The following is a 27,519-nucleotide window of genomic DNA, read 5'->3' as shown; positions in this document are numbered from 1 at the left end:
GTCCCCTGTATTGGCAGGCGGATTCTTTACCAATGCGCCACCAGGGAAGTCCTTGTAGGGTACTTATAAGCATCAGTACCTGTAAATTTTTTTGTTCCTGGCACATAATAATTACTAACTAGTATCAAATGTGGTTGTGTATAAAAACATAGAGGTAGTATAATGTAGTGGTTAACAACATGGACCCTGGGAGACAAAATTGATCTGAAGGCTGCAAGAGGAAGAGAAACCACAACCTCCAAACTCTTTGGATGGTGAGAAGCAATTGCCCAACAGAACCCTAGATTGGATGTTGCAGAGTGTGGGAGTTACGTGGTGCTACAGAAGGGGGCCCGTACCCTCAAGACCTCCTTCCTTGCCCCAGCCAGAGTGTAATCAGCCAACATTCTCCCCATGCAAAAAACACCAAAGAGTATCTCATAGAAATATTAGTCAAAAATTTGTTGAAATGGAGCATTTTAGTCTGGATGTGGTACCTGGAATAAAGTTCCAGTAACTCTGGCATTATCATGAAGCAAAGTTGAGCGATTAGGTCATCCTGCATGGAATTCACAGTCAGAACACCTACAAAAAGACAAGCTGTGACCAGAAAACAGATTTGTTTAGATGATACTAGGTACTTGGTCATCTTGTGTTAATTAGAACTGACAGCAAGGGATCACCAGTTATAAGAGAACCAGGATTTTTGAGGGGTGATGGTAAAGAACCTAGTAAGTGAGCTTACAGATTTTGGAGAAAATAGTTAATTTGAGGAGGAGAAGAAAACCATTTCTAGAACTCTGCACAGAGAGATATAAAAATTCATTCCTTAAAACAAGAACAGGATATTTGGAAGAAAGACAGTCACTGAGAAAAATACCTCTTGGGGTTATTTTAAATATGCAAAGACATATTTTAGTAGAAAAGACAGAAACATACAGTAGAAGGAATAGGTAACTTGAGAAAATCAACTTTATAGAGCAAAAAAAGACAAAATGCAATTGAGCACTATTCCAAGAGGTCTAAAAGAAAAAGTGCAGAAGAAAGTATTTAGGAAACAGTGGCAGAGGCCATTCCAGAATGAAAGAAAGATGTGACTCCCAATTCAAAGGACCACCTATAATCTGAGCAAAATTAGTTTAAAAAACTTGTCTTCTGTTTCTAGTATTGACTGAGAACAACTAAAGGAGCTGGCTAGTGAAGAGCTACCTGCCATTGAACAGACAAGTTAGACCTTAAAGAGGTAAACTGGAGCCATATCTGCCCTGGAGCATTTACCAGTACAGAAAAAGCAACTGAGAGACTGAGATTTTTTGGTAATAGGCTCCCAGGAAAAGGTGAAAGAGTTGGAATCCTGCACTTGTTAAAAGCACAAACTCTGGGTGTGTCAAATCCCTTACCACTCATCCTGAGACTGTACCCCCCCAGAGGATGTTTTCTTTCCCAGGGCTATTTTCCCTGAGAGAAGGAGCTGCTGAGAGAAGGTTCATAGTGTAGAGCCTACCAAAGGCCAGAACACTCTAGCATAACAACATTTGTTCTTGATTGAGAACTTAAGTATCTAACTCTGAAGAGAATGTGGACTGTACTCTAGGCAACTCAGAAGAACCTCAAGTTTTGACCTGGCCCTAGGTCTCCAGTACCTGGCAAAAGAAAATAGAAATCCTCTTTAAAAGATGCTAGCAGCAGCCTATTATTTGTAAAAATAAGTTTCCAAATACAGAATCAAACAATCAAACATTGTGAGGCCCTCTTAAAAATCATTTTAAGCCAGAACCAACAGAAACAGAACTGTAGGAGCTCCAGAATATCAAACACAGACTTTAAGGTGCTATTTGATACGTCCTTATGTCCCTGAAGATAAAAAGCAAATTAAGGATTCTAGTTCCGGTTAAGATGGAGTAAACACATGCTATCCTTCATTTCCCACTGAACTCAACAGTAAAACTTAAACAAAAATCATGATCCATTTATTTGAGAACTCAGAGAATTCAAAGTACCACCACCAGAAGTGAATTTACCTTTTTTTTTTCACTCCAGTATCCCCTGGACTGGACTCAAGGCAGCATGAAACCTGGATGTGAATATTATGGTGCAGACCTAGAAGGACCCTGAAGCATCCTGACTTAAGGAATGGGAAAGGAAACTCCTAAAGCTCAGACAGAGGGGGAATTCCCACAGATTTTTTTTTTTCACTCTTGTTTTCTCCATATTCTCAGGCCCCAGTCTCCAAGCAATCCAGTGGCATTGAGTGACAAAATGTTCCTCACCCTTTAGTGAAGCAGTGGCTCCAAGAAAACAAAGCCAGTGTCACTGCTTTTTTTCCCCACTCTCTCTGTCCCCCTCTACTTGGCCCCTAAGGCACTGCAGTGGACAGTTTCCCTCTAGAGGTCCAAAAAAGGAGGCCTAAGGAACTAGAAAGTACCAGGTTGATAATTAAGATGGAGAAAACAACCCCATAAAGTCATTTATGAAATCCTGGGCTCACCCCCATCCTGTAGGTGCGTGAATCTGATCCTATTTAGCATATCATAGACTTTGAGAACTGCCCAAGCAGACCTCTACTCCGGTCCCAGACTGACCACTAGGTGGTACAAAGTGGACAGATCTGTATAGCACTGCAGAGGCTTTGAAAATTGAACACTGGAACCACAATCCGCAGAAGGCTAAACAAAAATACCAGCATTTCCCATAGGATGCAAATACGACTCAGAGTAATTTTAACTGTAACAAAGATTCGTCACAGTTTTCTTTGTATTTATTTTGTATGGGGTTTGCTCAGCATTTGAATTTGTGCACTGTTGTTTGCTTATCAGTTTTAAAAATTTCATGGCCATTATTAATTACTACTGCCGCTTTTTCTTTCCCTCCCATGTGAGAAATCAGTTACTTATATGTTAGAAGATTTGCATCCCATCTATCTCTTACATTCTGTTCTATTCTTTCCATTTTTTTCTTCTTTCAGTTTGGGTATTTTGTAATGACCTGTGTTTAAGAAAGTAATCCTATTTTCTGCTGTATCCAGTCTACTGATAAATGCATGCAATGAATTTAATTTTAGATATTTTTCAGTTCTGGAATATCCACTTGAATCTCCAGTTCTCTGTTGCACTTCTTCATCTTTTTCTTCATCTTTTCATCCATTTTATCTCTTTTCCTCTATGTTCTTTAATATATTTATAATGGTTGTTATAAAGTCCTTGTGTGTTATTAACTCTAACATTCGGATTATCTTTTATTCTGTTTTTCCCTCTGGCTATTTTCTTTGTGAGTCTTAAAATTTTTATTGTATGCTGTACTTTGTATATAAAGGAACCTTAGTAGTGAAATTAGTATTTTCCCACAGATAGGATTTGACATTTCCTCTGTTTAATCACATAGGGTAAGGAGAATTGAGCTGGGTCAGGCTGGGTTGCAGAATTACTTAGACTGTGTCCATTGGGTTTCAAGTTGAGAGACTTGTCATGTGCTTGATGTAGGCCCCTCCTCTAATGGAACTTTGTCTCTAACCACTGAGAGATTGTGGGAAATTTCACTCTGCTTATTCAACCTTGTCCTCCTACCTCCTCCCCCACCTCCAATCTCTTGATTCAGAATCTGGTACCTTTCTGTCTCCTTTTTTTTTTTTTAAGTTTTTCCCTTCAGAGGTTTTGAGCTTAGCTCTTTAGCCTCCCACCCCGAGCAGATAAATCTGTTGTGTGTTTGTTGGAAGTCTCTCCCTGTTGTGTGATTTTGTCTCCTGAGTACCATGAGATTCTAAGAAATTTCCAGCCTCATGCCTTGTCTTACTAATAGAGATATCTCATGAAGAAAAGTGACACTGCTTTGGTGCCTCTCTGTATTCCAGTTTTCTTGCCAGTACTCGCAGCCATCAAAACTTCTCTTTCCTCTAGTAGAGTCCTTCTACCTGAGCCTCACCTTCTGTTTATATTTAGATCAGCAAATGTCCCCAGAGAAGAAAACAGCTGGCAATCTCAGTTTCCCATCTTCCTGCTTGAGTTTTTATTCATCCATTCCTTTTACTTTTCACAACTTTCTAACATCTTTAAAAATCCCACCACTCAGATAATTTTATTATTAACATTTTAATTGTTTAATAAAAGTAATACATGCATGTTTTGCAAATTATAATACTAAAGAAAGTCACCCAGTGGGGACCATATTGTGTACAATATTCTATACCTTTCCACAGCAGTTCATACAGGTGTACTTCTTGTGTAATTGTTATTGCATCGAATTCCATCACACTATTATCATAATCTATTGATCTGATGTCATATTGATGGATGTTATAGGTTGTTTATAGTTTTTGCTATTTACAATGATGTAATAATCCTTTGTACTTATCTTTTATGTTTATATACATATAGCTATAAGATAAATTCCTCACAGTGGAATTACTTTTATAGTTACTGCAGTTTTACTTTCTAAAAGTTTCCCCAATCTATGTACGCTTCATTCATCAATGTATAAGAATGCCTCTGCAGTGGGTATAATCAACTTTACAGTTTCTGATATACAGTCTTTAATAATGAAGGAAGTTGAGCACTTTTTTTATGTGCTAACATTTCTTCTTTATGAACAGTCTTCATTTGTCCATTTTTATGTTGAGTTATTCATCTTTTATTGATTTGTTTGAATGCCTTATAAATAAATAACAGTATCTCTTGGTCTTAAGGGTTGCAAACTTTTTCCCCAGTTGTCTTTTGACTTTCCTTGTTTGTTCATTTGTTTTGGGTTGTGTGTGTAAATACATATACACACATATATGTAGAGAGAGAAATCTTTAATCTTTGTGTAGTCAAATTTATTAAACATTTCTTTTATTAATTCTTGGACACCTTCATTTTTGGTTCATATATTATATCTGATATTGATGTTTAATGGTATTGTAATTATATTTGCTTACCGACATTAATTTTTGTCCCTCACTATTTTTTTTTAGTTTAACTCAATCATTTCTTTATCTACAAATCACAAGCTCTGCAGATTTTTACTTATATACACAAGTCCAGTGAAGATACAAACTACTTTTTACACTCCTGAGTCACCTTACATACACACTGCAGCCAGGGATATCTGCTGCCCAGAGATTTCCTGTTGCTCTTAACAGAAAATTCAGACACCTTACCCATAGCATTATCAAGCCCTTTCTCTACCTTGTTCTTCAGTCATCTTCATTTTCTTGAATTTTCCTTCTACCACAGGTACTTTAAACTTGAAATTTCCTCTACCTAGAATTAATCCTTCTTCTCCCTTTGCTTAGTTAAAATCAACTCACTTTACTGATCTCTTCTTAACACAGTGACTTAATGAAGAACAATTTTCCCTTTCTTGCTCTCTTAACTAGTTCCTCGCATTATGTTCTCTCCATACCATATATCTTTGGCTGACTATGTTTCACGACAGGAGGAATCTGCAAACATCTAGCATAGTGCTTGACGTGTTCATAGGTCAGTAAATATTTTTTGAATGGATGAGTATCTTGATTTTAGCTCAAAACATTTTTATTTTTACCACGTGGCTTAAAATAAAGTGAAAATTTTTAAGATGACTGAAAAGAATTTACTGTATTTTAATGAAGCAAGGATTTCCGTTATCTTGAGGACAGAAACTGTGCTTTTCTTTTTTTTTTTTTTGCGTTACACGGGCCTCTCACTGTTGTGACCTCTCCCGTTGCGGAGCACAGGCTCCGGACGCGCAGGCTCAGCGGCCATGGCTCGTGGGCCCAGCCGTTCCGCGGCATGTGGGATCTTCCCGGACCGGGGCACTAACCCGTGTCCCCTGCATCGGCAGGCAGACTCTCAACCACTGCGCCACCAGGGAAGCCCAGAAACTGTGCTTTTCATAAGTTGCCTGGATCTAGGCAAAGAGATTGCTGGAAAGGCAAATGCCCCACTGTGCTTGTACTTTCCTTAAGGATGAAGTAACTCACTAGACTTAGGATTGATAGAAAGTTATCTACAAATGCTTGGTTTTTTACTTCAGACCACTGTAGTGAATGCTTAGTAGCTTTCACTCTACAGAATTAAGTCTTACAGATGTTACCTTGAGGAAATTGTCATATATTACAAAATTTAGTACTGTTTGTTTCTGGTAAAAGCAGGTCCAGCAGAGCTCTTCCCATTTTGTTGATGGCTAAATTTTACAAAACAGGGCCTGACTTATAGTACTTATATCTCATCTCAAATGATGAGGGATAACATATAAATAATAGAATCTAAATATCTATTTCTATAAAATCTGGGTTGATTAGCAATTATATTATACTGCTTATTACCTAAATAGGAACCTTGGGCTTTTGAAACATGCTGGCAATCTGCCTGCTTCATTTTTGTTTTCCCCAGTGAATTTCTTTTATCACCATTGGACAACATCATAAGTACAGTCAGGTATAAAAGCTGAAAAATGGATATAGCTGATTAATAGAGGGTGAGTATAAATTTCGTAATGAAATAAGTTTTAATGGGTGAGGCTGTGAAAGGCCCAGTGATAGAAAGCAACTATGTTTATTTTTAAAATTGGTTGTGGATATAAAAACATTCTAATAAGAAGAAAAGAAATGACAGTTTTATTTATTTATTTCTACAGTGTTCAAAGAGTTACTTACTAGGACCGAACAAGAGAAATCTGGTGTTCCTCATATTCCCAAAATTGCTGAAAAAAAAAGTAATCGCCACTCAATCCAGGATGTACCAGGAGATATTGAACAGACATCACAGGAGAAAGGAAACAAGAAAATAAAAGCAAATACTGTTTCAGGTGGAAGAAACAAAATCAGGAAAATTTTGGATAAAACACGATTTAGTATCTTGCCTCCAAAACTGTTTAGGTAGGTAACAGCAATCTTAGTCATGTAGGCATTTTCCTATTGACTGTAAAGATTTTTGTGGGAGAAGGGAAGTTTTGGGTCAGTTTTGTTTTTTATACAACTATTGCATCATAAAATCTACAAGCAATCCATAAATAAGTAAGAGTAAATTCTAAATGTCACCTCATCACTTCCAAGTAGTTACCATTGTTAGATTATGTATTCTTCCATTAGCCTTGTTTTGAATTTTAGAAAAGATTGCTTGTTTTATTCTATGAAATCTTTTTTTGTATATTTTTGGTCCAATATCAGTCCCTTGATCTACAAATTTGGACACTTTAAAACTTGGGACATATTCACTGATACTAGTTTTTTGTCTTTTTTAAAAAAATTAATTTATTTATTTTTGGCTGCATTGGGTCTTTGTTGCTGCGTGTGGGCTTTCTCTAGTTGTGACGAGCGGGGGCTACTCTTTGTTGCAGTGCGTGGGCTTCTCATTGCGGTGGCTTCTCTTGTTATGGAGCACGGGCTCTAGGCACGCGGGCTTCAGTAGTTGTGGCATGCGGGCTCAGTAGTTGTGGCTCGCGGGCTCTAGAATGCACGCTCAGTAGTTGTGGTGCACGGGCTTAGTTGCTCCGTGGCATGTGGGATCTTCCCAGACCAGGGCTCGAACCCATATCTCCTGCATTAGCTGGTGGATTCTTAACCACTGTGCCACCAAGGAAGCCCTATTTTTTTGCCTTTTGAATCATCTTTCTCTTATTGCACTATTTATTCCCTCCTGAATTCTAAAGCTGACCTTTTTAATCAAATTTATTTCTGTTTTCAAAATGAAATGTCACCAAAACTGAGTAAAATTTCAGGAACTTAAATGCAAATTAAGGCCTGTAAAATACTGATAAAATGAATACAGGGTCATGACTTGGAATTATTCTAGTATATATTATATCTGTGTATATTTTATATTACCTACTTTCTAAAGTAATCACAAACGTTCTAATCAAATACAGTAATTAGCACATAGTAGTCACTCAGTATTTGTTGAATTAACACAGTGAATCAGTGTGGTGGGGGAAGAAAGCATATTCAAAGAAAATACTTAATTTGGGGCTCCTGAGAGTTTTTGGCACTGTTCCAGATGATAATTACAGAGCTGGGAAGAGGTAGTCCCTGCCTTTAAGGAATTCATAGCAGGAACCCTTTATTCTTCATACATTTATTATAAAATAGGCACAATATCCAGAGACAAATATTGAAAGTAGAACAAGTTTCTTCCCCTGCCTGAGTGGATCATCTAAAAGGGAAAACTAGGCAAGTAGTCCATTACAGGGTGATAAATGTTTTGATGCGTACAAAGGCAGGAGCAAGCTTGGTAGGTTTGAGTAGACTGTGTTTCTCAGTGCACACCTAAAGATGAAGCATGATAGATAGGTAAGTGAAGGATTTTGAATATTATGCTAAAGCTATGGACTTCACCATGTCATAATAGAGAGCCATCAAAGGCATATGATGTGGTAAGATTTGTGGTAAGATCTTTTAGGAAGATCTCTCTTTTAGCTGTGTTAGTGATTTGGGGTTGAAGGTGGAGCACAGTGTAGCAGTAATAGCAAGGCAATTAATTAGAAGGCAACTTGGAACAAGGTGGATGTCAGCTCTCATCTTTTAATTAAAGATCTCAAGAATTTCCTGATCAGAAAATGCTCTTCTTCATGAGTTTTTATTTTCAATTCAGGGAAACACGTTTATTCTTCATTTAATTTGGGGCTCATGGAGGATTGAAACATCCTGAGCTGTATTCATAATGTCTCTCGTTTCTAGAAAGTTTATCACTCATTCCTTTTTGGGTGAACTGTTCTCCTTGAGGTTTATAAAATATCATAACTTTAAAATAGCAAGATTCTTTTAATATAGAGCATACTGTAGTACGACAGCAGCATGGCAAACACTGTAAGAATAGGCTTGGTCTCACAAATGAGAATTGAATAAGGAAAATATTAGAGGGACCAGCCCACACTGAAGAGATTGGGGACAGTTTTGGATGACAGGAATGCTGCATGAAGGCACTGAGGAAAAGAGAAAGGAATGGAGGACCAGAAGGCAGAAAAGAGTTCACAAGGGGAGTTCCTCAGGAGGTAATGCTCTGAGTTCCATTTCCAGAAAACCTTGGGTGTTTGGTCTGGAATACATGTATCTTCTTTAACAGGGTCTCATTTTGAACACATTGTGGCACAGTTGTGACGTGTCATGAAAAGCCAGAGAACACTGTGATTGCAACCGACTTTAGCTTGTTCGTGTCACATTTCACCCAGCTATATTCAAGTGTCAGGCATCTAAATCAATATCTCATCTCTATAATGTTTCCTTCAGGAAGTGGAAATTGGTTACTCCAGTTGGATTCTATCTTTACTTACAGCAGGAGGCAGGAAATTGAAGTAGCCAGGAGCAATTAAATTTTCAAGCATTATTTCTTTATATTAGGACCTCCCAAAATGAAAGATCTAATAAAAATTGTTTTACTTAAACTCAGAGGGATTTTTTGTTGTTGTTGTTAGCAAGCATTTATTGTCTCCTTTGTGCCAGCAGGAGGCTGTTGGCTGTGAATACAAATATGAATAAAATGCTGCCCTCTGGGAGTTAATATTAAACTGGTTCTCTTCTAAACATAATGCTAATAATTTTATAAATTATATTTTATATAAATAATTATATAAATACCCCCCAAAACAAATTATTTTATGGTTTTCTACTGGACCCTGTTTTGCAGAGAGAACGAATTTGTCATTTTACAGTTCAGGCTGGCTACTTTGAATTTTTGAGAATGTGTATTATTTCTTGGCACTAAATCATTACAGATGAATTCAAACAATCCCTTTTGCCCCCCCCCACACACACACACCACTAGAAGTTCAGTAGAAAAACAGGCAGAGAACGTGAATCAGATGTTCTGAATCAATAATAATCAAGGGTAAGGCATTCCCTGGCCGTTCAGTGGTTAGGACTCAGTGCTTTCACTGCCATGGGCCCGGATTCAATCCCTGGATGGGGAACTAAGATCCCGCAAGCTGTGCAGCAAGGCCATAAATTAAAATAATAATAATAAGGATACACAGTTTTAAATGGAATATTGTTTGTTTCACCACAGTTTGTTAGAATAGTCAGTTTCTGAATTGATAACACAAGAGAGATAATAAGCTCATATTGCTGTGGGAACATAAAATGATACAACCTTTCTATAAAGCACTTGGGCCTTTTTTTTTAGTAAGAGCTTTAAAAATGTTCATAGCTTTGATTCAGTAATTCAGTTTCTGATAATAATTAGATGAAGATTTATATACAGATGTTCATAGTAATATTATTCATAATAAAACAAAATTGGAAAACCCTAAATGTCTAATTGCAAAAGACTGGTTAAATAAATTGTGCTGTTTACCACAAAATGACTAGAAGGAAGAAGGTTGATTGTGGTTTTCTCTAAGTAGCTTTATAGGTAAATTTTCCATTTCTTGCTTGCTTGCTTGTTTTTTAAAATTTTTTGGTTTGAATATTTTTTAATTGAGAAAAAAATTTTTTTTTTTTTTGCGGTACATGGGCCTCTCACTGTTGTGGCCTCTCCCATTGCAGAGCACAGGCTCCAGACGCACAGGCTCAGCGACCATGGCTCACGGGCCCAGCCGTTCCGCGTGTGGGATCTTCCCGGACCGGGGCACGAACCCGTGTCCCCTGCATCGGCAGGCGGACTCTCAACCACTGTGCCACCAGGGAAGCCCGAGAAAAGTTTTTTATGAGTTTAATTCCACAATTTCTCGATGGCTCCTATGTGTCAGGACTCTTTGGAAGGGGCACTTGGCTCTGCCTTTTGCAGCACCCACTTTAAGAGTAGTGCATGAGTTTTCATAGAAATACTGTAAGAGAGAATGTCCACATCTGTGAGAGGAGAAAAGAAAATGGATGTAAGGAAGGAACAAATAGTTGAGATAAGAATAGGTAATTCCCCAAATCCCTAACCATGACATAATTTTAAAATGAAAGAATACTCCAGAAAATTAGAACTGGAAAAAAAAAAACTAATTGATTTTGAATAACATCTGTAAATTAAGACATAGCAATGTGGAATTTCTTGACCTGGAAATATTTCACAATTCAGGAAATCTGAATCATAGCTTTTGTTTTCTTTCATCATGGATTGTCTAAGTATATAATTCATTGTTACAGTCCCAGAAGTAGACTGCCTTGTTTGCTTATTAGGAATTATATTTTTCTTTCCATTTCTTGTCAGCATTCTTTCCTTGTTTGCTTTTAATATTGGGATTATTTTTTATTTGCATATTGATGATATTTATGCAGCCTTTTTAGTTTCATGTAATGAAACTAAAATATACTTTTATTCTAAGTAGATTCAGTGTCAGGAATTATTGAGGAATTTTTCAAAACTGTCTTGTTTCTGTTAGTGCATCACCTTGTTAGGAGACTGTTTTGGTAAGAAATGACATAATTATTTGCAGATAGGCTTTATAAATTCAGCTTCCAAGCAAGCATGGATATTTTGTCAATTAGATTATTTCATTGATGTCATAGCAGGGGTTGTACATAACATTAGTATAGTTTTCATTTATATATGTTCTCACCTTAATTACCATGAATTTGTAACCAGCTTTATATTATTTTAACTGTGCAATGTCATAGCTATTGCTTAAAAAGCAGAGGTAGGGCTTCCCTGGTGGCGCAGTGGTTGAGAGTCCGCCTGCCGATGCAGGGGACATGGGTTCGTGCCCCGGTCCGGGAAGATCCCACGTGCCGCGGAGCGGCTGGGCCTGTGAGCCATGGCCTCTGAACTTGCGCGTCTGGAGCCTGTGCTCCACAACGGGTGAGGCCACAACAGTGAGAGGCCCACGTACTGCAAAAAAAAAAAAAAAGCAGAGGTAATGCTAAATAACGTCAGTAAGAGAGGTAAAGACTTTTAGTATTTCATGCACTTCTGAGTCTCTATAGTAAATTCCCGATTATTCCAAGTGACAGCCAGTTCTCTTTAATAAAATTGTAACTTTTTAACATTGTTAAGGTTGTTTCGACTTTGGTTATTAGTAGGACCACATAATCTTTTTAACAGTTTGCTTCCTTGGATTTATTTACCTGACTCTCTGTGTCCAAAAACTAACTGGCAGGTTTGTTTTCAAAAATCAAAGAAAGACTTGCATTTTTAAAAATCTTTATTTTTTATGTAATATGAATTGTTGCCAGAATACTTACAAAGCTATAAATAAAATATGTCTGAAAGCCCCCCTCCTTTTTTTCTCTTACCTAAACTTAAAGCATTTAGCGCTGATCTTTAGGAATCTTTAGGAATACACACCTTCCCTGGCTGTCCAGTGGTTAAGACTTCACCTTCCAATGCAGGGAGTGTGGGTTCGATCCCTGGTCGAGGAATTAAGATCCCCCATGCCTCTTGGCCAAAACACCAAAACATAAAACAGAAGCAATATTGTAACAAATTCAATAAAGACTTTAAAAATGGTCCACATCAAAAAAATCTTTAAAAAAAATTATAAGGAACGAACTTAGCATGAATAAAAATTTCTTGCCAAATATTCCCTTTGCTTTATCTGTAAGATTAGACTGCATTCTCTCCCCCAGGAAAACATTTCCTCTTTCTGTAGTGCCTTTACCTGTTGTACCCACCCTGCCCACCTCTGTTTCTCAGTGTGAATTGTGTAAAATCCTTCCTAGGTGTGTATTATTCTATTTTTTTTAATATATATAAATTTATTTTATTTTTGGCTGCGTTGGGTCTTCGTTGCTGCACATAGGCTTTCTCTAGTTGCGGCGAGCAGGGCTACTCTTCGTTGCGGTGTACAGACTTCTCATTGCGGTGGCTTCTCTTGTTGTGGAGCACAGGCTGTAGGCACGCAGGCTTCAGTAGTTGTGGCTCACGGGCTCTAGAGTGCATGCTCAGTAGTTGTGGCGCACGGGCTTAGTTGCTTCACAGAATGTGGGATCTTCCCGGACCAGGGCTGGAGCCGTGTCCCCTGCATTGGCAGGCGGATTCTTAACCACTGTGCCACCAGCGAAGTCCCTGTATTATTCTATTTTAATTTCAGTAAAAGTACTACTATCTTCTTAAAAGTAGGAATCCTGTATTCCTCTGTGCCACAATGCTCACCTACATTACCTAATTTAATCTTTGCTATAGTCCTGGGGGATCGATAGTACTATTCACAATTTTGGAGGTAACCAAGGTTCAGAAACAGAAAGGAATTTCCCTGAGGTCACACAGCTAATAACCCAGGTCTGTCTGACGTAGCTTGCTCTTGACACACTTATCTTTGCTTTCTTCCGTGTCTTCATGCTTCTCCCTGACTTCTCTCTCTCTGTCTTGTCCTGGCTCTTATCCTTGTCTGGCTCCTAACAGTCCTTTAGCTGTTTATTTAACAGTCCTCTAAACTCCATCTTAACATAGTTTCCTAATCTGCCTGCATCCTATTTTTAACTCCTAACATATTCAGGAAGTATCCCATATCATTCAGACCTTATTAATCAATCCCAAGATAATAGGTAAGTATTCTGTGATAACTGTTTGTTTATGTAGCAAATACTGGGTAGAATGCTACACTGAAAAAAATATAGATGGGAATTAATATTAACCTAAAGCATTGGTTTTAACCAGTTAAAACCAATGCTTAGAACTAAGTGGTATTTTGGTTGTTGATGCTGACGGAAGTCTTCATTGCTGTCCTATGTTTGTATAGGATTGTTTTGCTTATCCTATGTTTTATAGAACTTTTGGGGATATCTAAACCTTAAGTGACAGGGTTACATTTATTTGTTATTTTTTCTCTTAAATGGTTTTAGAATTGCCTATTTAACACCTCTAAAATATTTTAAAGAAAATATTATATTTGCTTAAATATGTCCATTTAATTGATATTTGTTTTTGAAACCTTTACAGGCAGTTAACTTTCGATGACTTGCTTTCTGCTTTGGTTTTGATGTTCTTATCTAGGAAACAGCCAAACAACTAGATTTGAGAGATCACACAAGAAATAATATAACCTTAGAATAAACTAGACACTGTAAAATTCTTTTTCTTCTATTTTCATTTTTGGTCCTCTTTTTCCTTCTCCTTTCTATTTGTCACATATTGCTCTTGTTGTTTGTTGCAATTTTCTATGTCGTCTTCCTGTTTTCTGTTCTCTGTACTTGCTGGTTTGAGCAGTTCCCAGGTTACTCATATGTTTAAAGACCTGTCTTATTTTGTCAGTTGAACCTGGCCCCATTGTTTTCTACAACCTGCCATATTTTTGGCTTGGGTTCACAACCAACTCCATCCTTTGCCTAGAAGGTTACCAAGCTTTTCGGTCAAGAGGATGAACCTTGCTGCAGCCCTGTGCATTGTTGGGTGTATATATATTAGTGTCTAATGAAACTGGCAGACCTCAAGGATTCCCCACTCAGGTTCATTTTCTCTACCAAAACCAGCAGAAACTAAATATGAAATACAAACATTACAATGTACATTCCACCCTTGAACAATGCAGGGGTTAATTCACGTAAAATTTATAGTTGGCCCTACATGTCTGTGGTTCCTCACATCTGCGGATTCAGCCAACCACGGACCATGTAGTACTGTAGTATTTACTCCTACTGAGAAATATCCGTGCATAAGTGGACCTGCTTAGTTCAATCTGCGTTGTTCAAGGGTCAGCTGTAGTAGAATTACCTAGATGTGTAAGTTAAATTTTATTTGAGTGTAATTGTTAAAAAATACTTTATTGCCATTTTCATTATTACACTTGTCCTATTTTTTAAATTGCTGTACTATTTTAAAATCATTACTTTGAATTGGTCCTGTTATGCATTCGAATTGGTCCTGTTATGCCTTAGTGCACAGAGAACAGAAATGTTTACTGTTAAGACCCCTCAAATACTTTAAAGTGATATATTACATTCTTTTGAAGTGATGTAGGCCTGAGCCAATCACAGGACGACAGCATTGTGGGAACGAGACACTGTAGGCACAGTTTGGCCATAATGCCTATCCCTGGAACACTCTCATCCAGCAGCCCCGATCTCCTGCAGCCTACCACCAGCATGTTGGATTTTTCTAATCCCTCAGGTAATTTTTGTTTATTTTATTCAGCCATGTTGGTACCAGATACATAAATAGGTGGTTGAGCCTTGTGCAACAAATACTGGATTTGCTTGCAGTCCTCTTTTCTCACCTCTATATTTTGACTTAATGCAAAAAAGCTAAAGAGAACATTATGTCTTTTTGTCTAAACTGGAGTGATGGTAATTCCATTATGAAAGAGAAGTACGTTATCTGTTGGTAACCCTAATCAGAACAATGGAATGAAAGCAGAGATACTTCTTCTCGGTCAAGAGACATGTTACCCAGAATGTGGAAAGGAATAAGACAGATAGATTATTTTAGTCTAAGTTGTCTCACTTACCTTCCTCTGTGATGTACAGAAATGTGTTAGTAGTTTTCTAGAAACACTGGTTTTTCTCTCCACCACCTGAAGCTAAAGTTGTTTTTGTTATATACAGTATTGTTAAAGTACTATATCATCTTTTTCATTGGTATTCAGACTTTCATTGTGGGACATCGTTTATTTTTCTGCATCTGTTCATGCTCAGAGGCAGAAATTGTCATCTAACTATGTAACTTCAAAGGAACACTTTGAAGAATTATTTATATATCCACCATTTGAATGGATTTGAGATGGCTTTAAGTAAAAGACACATACAGTTAAAAACTGAAATATATACTTGGGTCCAAGGAGAGGAGGGAAAAAAACACCTCTACAAAAATGTGTCCATTTGCTTAATCTTTTGTTAGGTTTTCTGTTACATGCAGCTAAGCCCATTTCTACTTGATAAAATTGTCAAAAGTTTATAAGCCAAATTTCTTGCTGTGGTAAGTGAGAGCTTTCATAAACTCACCACTATTTATATCTCCAGTCTCAGGTTTCAACGTTTTAACCAATCCATTCTCCAAATTTTATAACAAAGTAAAAGGTGCTCTTATAAAATTAAAAAAAAAAAAAAACCTCTACAAAGATGGGCATAGTTGTGATTCACCTTCAGTTTTGACGCTAAATCTCTATCAGCTAGTGGGAAAAGGGAAGAACTCAATTATATAAATCTCAGCATTAGATAGGAGGAAGTATAAATGTAGTAGTAAAGTTTATGTTTTAATACAGCAACATAAATTTAAAATGTAAGGCATAACATAAAAACACAGTAGAAAGTTGTTCTGCGCATTGTTTCTTCCTTTTTATTTCACTTGCTTCTTCCCCTCTTTAGAGAGATTCCTAAACCAAATAATCTGTCTTTGATACACCCTACCCTCTATGTGACTACCAGTGTTATTTCTAGAGTGAAGGTTTCGATGAGTCGTTACTTGGCTTAGAAATTTCTAGTGATTTCTATTAGTTCCGGGTTCAGTCATGAGATAGAAACCACTCCATATGTTTAATATCAGAAATTGATACCAAGTATAAAGTAAAGTGTTCTATGTAAAAAGGTAAAAAAGCAAGCACTAAGGCATCACAGGAAACTGCAAACTGGATTCAGCTTCTGGCACTTGAAAAAATGCCACTACCAGGGTGAAGGAGTGTTGCTCGAGTGATACTAGAGCCACATACCCAGAAGTAAGAACATAAAGCAGCAAGTCTCTTCTTCCTCTAACCTTGCAGTCTACCTCTGGTGCCCTTTTTTGGCAGAACCTAAGAGGGAGACAATTGGCAAAGAAGAAATGTGGTTTGCAGAGTCCCAGCCCCATTGTGGCAGGGCAGCATGGGTTTGGAGCCTAAAGACAATAACTTAATAACTGTTGGTATCCAATTTTTAAAGCATAATTATCAACCCCTTTTCTAGCCTCCTGTTCTGCCATTCTCCCCACTGTTACCTCTTCTGTCTTTCCTGAGTATGGCATGTACCTTCAGAACTCTCTTTGCCCATGTTGTCTGCCACCTTTGGTGTTTTCTCCCTGCATATCCCATGAAATGTTTCTTATTCCTCAATGCTGAACTCAGTTGTTACCTCATCTGGGAATCCCAGGTCCTTCTGATGCAGAATCAGTATCTCTTTTTCCAGAAATCTCTAGCACATTTTCATTGTCTCTCTTACATTGCTTGTCATGTGGTAGCATGGGAATTTATTTCTGTGTCTGTGTTTGTGTGTGTATTCCACAGCAGTACTTCTTACACTATGTTCACAAATAAAATATTTAAGCACTACAAAAGCACAAACTAAATATGCATCTGTACTTTCGTAAGACAAGTATTTAGGGATATATGATTTACAGATTGATTGACTTATGATTATTGATTTATGGCTGTGTTTTTGCCACTGGCATATCTAGAAGTGTGGCTGGGTTGCAGGGTGGGTAAGGGATGGGTAGAAGGGAAAGGAGAGAGAGAAGAAGTTGGGGATTTAGCTGGGGGTGCGAAAGGAAGAGAGAGGTTGGAATTACTAAAATTCAGAAACTGTAAGCCCCATGGCACTGAAATTCTTATCTCTGAAGAGGATGTACTACTCAACTTGATTTCAGATTGATTGCATAATTCTCTCAATGAAAACATGTTGAAAGGGCTGAAGATGCCCTTTTAAAATCTATTCAGAGAAGGTCAGTCTGCAAAGCTCAGTATGTAGTCTTTGTCCATATCAGCAATATAAATGAACACATACAAGATAGGAATTTAACTTAAAATTATATTTGTAAACCCCCAAATGAGCAACTTTACAAAAGGCTTTCTGCCATGCTATTTGTATTTATGTTGAATAAAATATTTATTACCAATTAATTTCAAATTCAGCTCCATCAATCACATATGGCAGCACTGAATTTTAGATTAGCTGTGTACATCACGTATGTATATTGTAGTACATGTGTGATGTCAGCCAAGTTTGACTAGCTTTTATCAGTCTACATCTCAGTTATATTTTTGCTGCATGTTTTAAATTGTTATTAGAAAGTAAGGACAAAGTTACAGAACTGTTTAATAGTTTGCTTTTGATTGCTGACTTTTTTATGGTTTTGCTTTGTTTTTGCTGCCTACAGCTGTTGGTTTTTACTGTAAGTATCTTGAAGACTATGGTATTTTATTGCTTATGTTTGTATGCAGTATTTTACTATATTTTTAAAAGTCAAATAATAGAGAATTGAATGAAATAGGAAGCAGAACTTTTCTATACACTTACAAGGTTGCCAGTGTAAACTGGCGTGTATTCTTTCAGTCATTTTCTTTGAATATATATGTTTTTATACCATAGAATTAGAGTATACATGCTATTCTGTAACTTGTGAAAAGTGTTTTCAGAATTTTTGGACTTAATGTGAGATGAGGCCTAAAAGAAGAATTCAGAGTATAGCTAAAAGGATTTTAAAACTGAATTTTTTTTTCTGAGTCTTCATATGGAACTTTTTGCTTATTCTTTTTTATTTAATAGCACAAACTTTTTATTTGACTTCGTTAATATTTAGTAAACTTCAAATTCTTTTTGCATTGCAAGTATTTTAACTAATTTTTAATTGTAAAGGAACATATATTAAAGTTTTTATTTGCAGAGAGAGGATAAAATATAAAAGTCTCCGCTTTCCAGAATTAACAATTGTTTATTTACTCCTACATCCTTCCAGAAATTTCAGAGCATATAAAATGTGTGTATCATTTCCTTCACCCCAAATGATATAATTTTTTTCCACTTAGCCCATTTCACTTAGCAATATACCGTAAATACCTTTCTGTATCAGAATGTATTCTACCACGATTATTTGAACATCTGATAGCGTTGTTTAACCAGTCCCCTTTTAGTGGATGTTTGCAGTGTTGCCTAAACCTCTGTGTTTACATATCTTTACATGTTGTAGGTTTGCATTATTGATATATTTTTAATTTTGTCAAGATTTTTGTGGAAATTTGCTTTCTTTCTTGTTATATAAGTATCTATGAAATAGTATCTGTTTTGCCTCTTGGCCTGCAGAACATAAAATATTTGCTATTTGACACTTTGTAGAACAAGTTTGCCAATCCTTAATCCATACCATTATACCACTACCCTGTGTTTGCTTTTTGAACTTTTCACTATACCGATTGTCTTATTTACTTGATTATTGTCTTTCCTTGAACCACCACTTACTCTCTTGAATATAAGCAAATCTCTGCAAGCAGAGACTTTGTCAATCTCATTTATTACTTCATCTTCATCACCTAGAACATTAATGATGTATAACTGGCACTCCATAAATATTTGTACAGTGATTAACAATTTAAACCAGAATGAAGAGGCAGTCTTCTGCTTTTGTTAAATGATCATCTTAAATACCTAAAAAGTTCTATTTTTAGTGTAATCTCAAGGTCAAAACATGTATCCTTCACTTATCTCATTTTTAAATTTTATTTATGAGAGATAGTTAACACTCTAGAAATTTTGCCCTTGGATTGGAAGTCCAGGTATCTGCATTTCAGTTCTTGAATTCATTTACCTATTATGTAAGAATTTTATTATGGAATATGAATCATAAGACTGATAAATGCTGTACTGCTTCAAGATTCTTTTTAAATGTCTGTTTTGCTTACAGGATTATATTTTTATGTGCATTCTAGCTTTGTGCCTAAAATTTGAAATGTTTAGATCATTTTTTCTTCTTGATTCAACTTTATTCTAACTTCATATTTACCATTCATCTAAACAATTAACATTTGAGTGTCTGCCATGTGCCAAGTATTATGTTTGGCATGTATGATGTTCTCCTGCTAACACACGTTTGTAAAGAAAATATATGTGTTATACAGGTAGCAATTCTAAAATGGAAAAAGAGGTTTACATTGACACTGATATCTGCGCGGAGAAATTTTTTCCTCCAGTGTCTCTGAAAATGTGCTCTGAAATGTTTTTCTCATTTGGCATTTATTATCTTGGTGAAATAACCAGGTTTGGGTTATGGAGTACCGTTTGGATAATTCCGTTTGCAGATCTGTTCTAGAGCTACCCATTTATGATGCCTGAATCCCACTTACATGACTGTATATCAGTTTGTCCTTTGCATGTGAAACAAGTGGTTTTAACAGAGTATGAATTTAACAGAGTGTAACAGAGTACAGTGTTTAGCAGGATACACAAGATACAGACATCTGTTCCTTTCCAGATGTTATAGTATGTTAGCAGCAAGAGAAATGTATGCAAATTCCCCACCTGTCTTTGTGAATAAATTTCTCTGAAGAAATTAATAAAAGGGATCAGAACATCTCCGTATTCCTTCCAGGTCAGCCAGCTCTGCTGGCTGAGGCTCAGCCCCCAAAGACCTAGTAAACAAATCCAACTCAAGAGTCCTGGACAGCTAAGACCTATTTTTGTGAAGAGGGTAGGAACAATACAGATAATAATAGTAGTTGTTTGACACCTTTTGTAGAGTTAAAAGGGATAATGAAATTGTTCTGTCCAGTATCTTTCTTTTGGAAAACTGAAATTTCCAACTTCTTGCATTTTCTAGCCCAGAGTAGAGAAGCATCTCGTTCGCATGGATTAAGATCCTACATTATGCCTTATAGACTTAGAAACCTGATAATGTCAGCAACATGCTGAGGATTGACTCATTTGCAAAGAAATAGGAACAAGAGATGTTTGGTGACTCAGATCTTTGCATACCTTAAGAAAAGGCAGTTTGGTGCGTGCATCTTAGGAAGGGGGCCTGAATAGATGAAGTATTCTGCTTCCAATTTGACAGTACACCCAGAACATTCAAAATATCTGTTGGCTAAGAATCCTTCTTCCTGGAATTGTATTTGTGTATATTCAGTTGACTCTTCCAGTCCTGAGAGTCAGTCTCTGTCTTTTTGTGTCCTCAGCCTCACTGCATACTTTATTCTGTGAAATTATTTCCTCCCACATCTATTTCATTATTCTTCTCTTTCCTTTAGCTAGGATTATACCTCAGGTGGTTTTGAGACAAATTTGTAATTTTTCTTTTAATCTTACAATTTATACAATGCTAAGAAGGAGGTAATGCTAGGCAAAGAATATACCATTACTTGAGCCACCAAAATATCCCCAGCCTACCCCCCCACTACACACATGACAAAAATATCCACAATAATACATTTTTCCTGATTTAAAATGAAAGAAATTTTTGTAACAATTTATTATCATGAGGAAAAATTTAAGTTTTTCATGTTAAATCTCTTTTCACTTAATTATTTTTAATTATGTAGTAAATTATGTAATAAAAATATAATTACATTAAAAAATTAGCCCACTGTTGTCATATTGATCATTGTTCAGGAAGTTTTAGCCAATGCCGTATAAGAAGAAAAAGAAATATGATAGAGTAAGAGGGAAATATACCATTATTTACATGTACATAATATATGAACATTTATCTTAAAGTAGGACTTATTTACTAATAGCAGAAATCACAAAGGCAAAGACTGAGATTTAACCACATGAATATTTAAATTTTTCCTGTGTTAAAGTATATAAATATAAAATCTGAGAAGACATTTGCCACTTCATAGTAGACTGTGTTGGTATTTAGTATAATTCAGTAGGAAAAAGAATGAAGAATACCAAAAGGTATTTTTAAAAAGGAATAATAATGGTTCATTAAACCAGTGAGTCTCACCAGTAACCAAAGAAGTGAAATAAAAAAAATGACACATTTTTGGAGGGCAGAAATGCAATAGGGCTTTCAAAATGGAAAAAAAAAGTTTTAATAAACAGTTTTGATAAGAGTGTGACTAAAATTGTTCTCTTTATACCCTAGGATGATAAAATATTATAACTGTCCTGGAGAACAGTTCAGAACTACATTTCAAAAACCTTAACAATATGTATGCCCTCTAACTCAGCATTTCTCTTTTTTTGGATTTTCCCTGAGGAAATAATCAGCTTGCATGCAAAGGTTTATCTACAGGGAGAGTTTGGGGTGGGGGGAAACTGTTACTTATAATAAAGGAAAGTGATATGCAAGGTAAATGTCTGTGATTAAGGGTTTGGATCATTTCAAATTATCAAATACATATTGTGAAGTCCTATGCCTCCATTAAAAAATGTTTTGTTGAAGAATATTTAATGGCATAAAAATGTTTATAATAAACAAAAATTTTGTGGCTTCCAAATCGTATGCGTAGTATGACTCTAATTTTTCTCTTTTTCTTGGTGTTTTCCTGTGAACATATATTAATATTTTGTCATCTGAAAAGATACATTTATTTATTAATAAATGCAGCAATGATTTCTCTTAACCTCCTGAAATAGAAATGTATATATTACTGTTTAGAGAGATCATTGTCTTCCAAATTATTTTTTGAAGAGTTTAAAAACCATTTTCTGGAAAATAACAGGACATATTTTTGTATTTATACAGATATTCCTGATCAAGTTATAAGAGTTTTCAAAGCAGATCAACAAAGTTGCTACATTATCATCTGTAAAGACACTACAGCTAAAGAAGTTGTTTGTCAAGCTATTCATGAATTTGGTTTGACTGGTGCATCTGACACATATTCTCTCTGTGAAGTTTCTGTTACTCCTGAGGGTGTCATAAAACAGAGGAGACTTCCGGACCAGTTCTCCAAATTAGCTGATAGAATTCAGCTCAATGGAAGGTGAATGTGCTTATTAATGAATGTACTTATTTCTACATGTGTTTTTGAAGATTCCATGCTAAAAGAGATACTTTAATTAGGAACATCATGTTTTTAGGTCCACTGAGTTCTCTCTAAAATTAACATGTATTTCTCTTTTGTTAGCTTTCTGTTGTCTCCGTAATTATGTATAATAGAATCTTAGAGTGTTAGCACTAATAAGTGCTACCCAAAAGTGGGAGAAAGAAAGGGAGGATAGTGTTCTAAAATATTTTAGCCCTCCTGCTAAAATGAAGTCTTACAACCACTGGTATAGTCCAATCCCTGTTTTTTAGAGGGGGAAACTAGATGATCCATATCTTTATATGTATCTGAGTGTATATATGTTAATTTATAAATTTGCTTTTTAAATGACCTTTGGGCAGAAGAAGTCATAGTTTTCATAATTCTTTTTCTTAGTAGTTTTCCTTTTATGAATATACAGGAAAACGTTTAAAAAATGTTTTTAATGTGCTCTGAAAATTATTTGATCAACTAGAAGATAGTTTTAGTACTACATTTGTTCTTTGGTGATTTTCTCTGACAATAATGCAGTCTTTTTAGTGAGCCCAGATTCATATGTAGGATGAAATCCTTGGAAACCTTAAAATGACTATCCATCATGGTTGCTGTTAAGAAAGAGTGGGTTAACGCTGCTTTGCTGGCTTTACATAGTGCTTAAGAGCATGGACCCTGGAGCCAGACTGCCCAAATTCAAAACCCTGGTCTGGCTATGTGACCTTGAGCAAGTTATTTAGTTTCTCTGTGCCTGAATTTTCTCATCATAAAGTGGGATGATAATAATGGAACCTACCTCAGAGGAATGTTATGAGAATTAAATGAGTTAATAAGCATAACATACTTTAAATGTTAGATATAATTTTATTATCTATAGTATGAGTTTCAACACTTATTTATGGTAATCTCTTAGGCATGTGAACAGTTTAAAGTCAGAAGAAAAAGAAATATAGTTCCTTGACAATAAAACATAGATGGACACAAACTTAGGCTTAGATCAAGTTGTATGTTAGAAAAGAATGAAGTAAAAACTACATGTGATACAATATGTAACCTCTTCTGCAGCAACAGCCCTGTATATTTCCCAATTGTGAATTCTTTACTTAACCCATCTCTTAGCTTTTAAGTGCCATAAAATTGTTCATCTAAAAAAGGTGAAAGGCAAATGAAGATCTTTTTTATGGTTACTGGTCAGTGCTATTTGCTGGAATGAGGTTTTGGATTTATCAAGGGAGAAATCAGTAGTGGAAGAGTTTCCCTCCTTTATGGGTTTTATTCTTCTTTGCTTCTCTTGGAAATTTAGAGTTAAGAAGGGAATGAGTGCAGCAACAACTTCTGAGTAGAGATGTGAACAGTCTTGATTCAGGAGTTTATTCATGCTATCCATGAACAAGTATTTGTACAGTACCTATCATGTGTCCTATATCCTTATAGAGCCCTCACAAAGCTTTTGTTTTCAAGAATATACACGTGATTCTTCACGTCATGAGAGTAGTTTCTTAAAATGATTAAGTTCACAGCATAATCAACATTATTTTTACACTTTAAAATAATAGATGTTAAATGGTCAAATAAGAGGAAAACTTCTTCAAAGTCTTCTTATTTAAAATATTAATTTTCCATTTTATCTTGTTTTAAAATATTTATTTATTTATTATTTAGTTGCACTGGGTCTTAGTTGCAGGAGGTGGCCTCCTTAGTTATGGCATGTGGGATCTAGTTCCCTGACCAGGGATCGAACCCATGCCCCCTGCATTGGGAGCACGGAGCCTTAACCACTGTGCCACCAGGGAAGTCCCTCTGTCTTATCTTTAAGTCAATATTCTGCTGACATTGCTGGCAAAAAGTTATTAACAGTATAATGATATTTTGACAACAGTGATAGAGGGAAAGTGTTCTTATAAATGTGAAATCACTTATAAAAACAAATTTTTTCCTTTTAGGTATTATTTAAAAAATAACATGGAAACAGAAACCCTCTGTTCAGATGAAGATGCTCAAGAACTAATTAAGGAAAGCCAGCTGTCCATGCTGCAGCTCAGTACTATTGAGGTGGCCACTCAGCTGTCAATGAGGGACTTTGATTTATTTCGTAATATTGAGCCTACTGAATATATTGATGACCTTTTTAAGTTAGATTCAAAAACAGGAAATACTCACTTGAAAGAATTTGAAGATATTGTAAACCAAGAGACATTCTGGGTGGCCTCAGAGATTTTAACTGAATCAAATCAGCTCAAACGAATGAAGATTATTAAACATTTTATTAAAATTGCACTTCATTGTCGAGAATGTAAGAACTTCAATTCCATGTTTGCAATAATAAGGTAAATTTGTACAAATATTTCTTTATGGTTTTGTCATGATACTGGACATGAAGCTGATTTTCTTCTTAGGTATTAAATGGCTAGGAGAAGAAAAGTTCAATTAATATGTGTTTATATAAATATTGTTAGATTTAATATATTTTCCATTCTGGTGAGACTGGTTTTTTTCTCTTTTTGTTTCTTCCATCTTTCAGTCACTTAAACATTTTTTTGGTAAGTATAGGTGATTGCCTTCCCCGTTTTCTTCCTTTCTCCCCCTTTGAGGTATTATACCCTCTCGGATATATGCCCAATAGCTGTCTTTATCATCAGACTTCTGTGCAACAGGCAGTACCTGCCTCACCATGATTTGACACTGAAAAATTAATGCACTAAAAATTAATGAACTAACTTAAAATTGCTATTTTGAAGTGACAACAGCAGCAACAGTAATAACAGCAGCAGCCATTTGGTGACCTCTTCCTGTTTCCCACAGACTATACAAGGTATCAGTGAATGTGTTACCACTCAGACAAAAGCTGGGCCATAAGAATTGTAAAAATCCTTCAAAGTTTATAAGCCCAGGAAATGTGGATGGTTACATGAGCTCCTGGGAACCTTCTTCCTTCTCTTCACTTATTATGAGAATCTAGGTCTAGGTAATTTATTTTCTGACCCTCATCCAGCACAATGCTGACCAACAGAGGGATTCCTCTTAAAGCAAGTCTGATTTTAATGGTGGAGGGTAGTGGTAGTTTGGTCTGTTTATAAGGCCATGTGCTTGTATATGGCAGCATAATAGCTACCTTAACTAATCCCATCTATGCACACCCTCCAAAAAATTAATTATGATTTATTCCTAGTACTCACATGAGATAAAATTAGAATCTTTAAGGAACTTTTTAATCATAAATCTGTCATAGTAATAGCAAACTCCTTTATGAAATTTACCAGTGGATGCAATTGAACTAGGCACTGTGGAGGAAGTATTGAATAGAGATTAATAGAGTGACCTTTAGAATCAACTGCACCTGTATTTGAATCTTGCCTCTAACGTGTCAAGGGGAAACCGAAGACCGGTTTCTCGTCTGTGAAATTCAGGAATTACACCACCTACCTCACAGTTTTTAACAGCTGGGTCTAAAACAAGAGAACAGAGATGCCATTGATAAACACTTAGAAGACTAGAAAGCATGGAGTAAAGAATCTGAGAGTTATAGGCTCAGTTTCAGAGTATTCCATTCAAAAAAAAAAATTGATCGACACCAGCAGAGATCTCTGTGTCCAAAGAAAATAGTAAAGAGCTAAAAACCATACCTTAGAGACCATCCTCAGGGTGGAGGTAAAGAAGAGAGTCCAGCCAAAGAAATAGAGGATCAATATAAGAAACAGTAGGAGAGCACAATTTTGATAGTGTCGTTAAAGCCAAGGAAACAGAATGATTTGAGCGAGGGTGGTGGACAGCAGCCCCAAGATGGGCATAAGAAAGGCGAGATTTGGTTAAGAGGCTTTGCTTTGGTTAGGAGGTTTGTTTTGTTATGAAGAACATTTTATTATATATATTTTCGATAGTTATGTAAAGTTAATTGCTTTGTATTCTTACATTTTATATTAAAATACATTACAGAATATAAAGGATATATTGACTTTTCAGCAGAGATGACACAGGCAAATCAATCACTTATGGCTGGAATTAAATAGCATATTTTATTTATTTCTCTTTTTTTAAGTCTAGCCAAAGGTTTGTCAGTTTTGTTTATTATTTCAGAAAACCTGTTCTTAGTTTCATTGATCTTTTCTGTTGTTTTTCTGGTCTCTTATTTATTTCCACTTGGATCTTTGTTATTTCCCAAAGGGTTTAGCTTCTTCTTTTTCTAGCTCTGGTTACATATGTTATGTAATTTACTTGAGGTCTTTCTTAATATAATTATTTATCATTATAAACTTCTGTCTTGGAACTGCTTTTGAAGCATCCACCATATTTTGGAACGTTGTATATCCATTTTCCTTTGTTTAGAGGCATTTTTTAACTTCCCCTTTGATTTCTTTGACCCATTGATTGTTCAGGGGTGTGTTGCTTAATTTCCATATATTTGTAGATTTTCCATTTTTCCTCTTGCTGTTTCACACACTCTGGTCAGAAAAGATACTTGGTATGATTTGGGTTTTCTTAAATTTGCTAAGACTTGTTTTGTGGCTTACATGACCTATCCTGGAAGATGTTCTGTGCATGCTTGAGAAGAATGTGTATTCTGCTGATGTTGGATGGAATGTCCTGTATATATCTGTTAGGTCCATTGATCTAAAGTATGGTTCAGGTCCAACATTTCCTTGTTGATTTTTTTGTCTGGGTGATAGATCCATTGCTAAAATGGAATATTGAAGTCCCCTGCTATTACTGTATTGTTTTTTTCTCCCTTCAGATCTGTTGGTGTTTGCTTAATATACTTAGGTGCTGTGCTGTTGGGTGCATACATATTTACAATTCTTATGTCTTCTTGCTGAGTTGACCCCTTTATCATTATATAATGACCTTCTTTGTCTCTTATTACCATTTTTGACTTAAAGTCTATTTTGTCTGACATAAATAACTCTATTCTCTTTTGGTTTCCACTTGCATGGAATATCTTTTTCCATCCATTCACTTTGAGCCTGTCTGTATCCTTTAGGCTGAGTTGAGTAGGCAGTATATAGTGGGATCTTGGTTTTTTTTAATCCACCAGTAACTGTGCCATTGGATTGGAAAATTCAGTCCATTTACCTTTAGAGTAATTATTGA

The 27,519-nt window shown here is 36.0% G+C and overlaps 1 protein-coding gene across 5 annotated transcripts in view; it reads left to right on the top strand.

The window, feature by feature from the left end:
* Window positions 1–27,519, top strand: part of RAPGEF6 (Rap guanine nucleotide exchange factor 6) — a 221,943-nt gene that overhangs the window by 159,154 nt on the left and 35,270 nt on the right. For 4 of the 5 annotated variants that reach the window (XM_065873547.1, XM_065873549.1, XM_065873546.1 and 1 more), the window contains exons 16-19: window positions 6,571–6,811; window positions 14,743–14,900; window positions 22,158–22,398; window positions 24,378–24,761. In XM_065873547.1, the coding sequence (XP_065729619.1) occupies window positions 6,571–6,811; window positions 14,743–14,900; window positions 22,158–22,398; window positions 24,378–24,761 (1,024 nt within the window). Of the gene's footprint in view, window positions 1–6,570; window positions 6,812–14,742; window positions 14,901–17,852; window positions 17,868–22,157; window positions 22,399–24,377; window positions 24,762–27,519 lie in introns of all 5 variants that reach the window. The other variant, XM_065873548.1, reaches the window with a different exon arrangement.

Source organism: Phocoena phocoena, chromosome 3 (genome assembly GCF_963924675.1).
Source record: "Phocoena phocoena chromosome 3, mPhoPho1.1, whole genome shotgun sequence".
In the NCBI taxonomy this organism is placed as follows: domain Eukaryota; kingdom Metazoa; phylum Chordata; class Mammalia; order Artiodactyla; family Phocoenidae; genus Phocoena; species Phocoena phocoena.
Note: the sequence above shows the minus strand (reverse complement) of the source record. Positions and strands in the feature narration are given on the sequence as shown.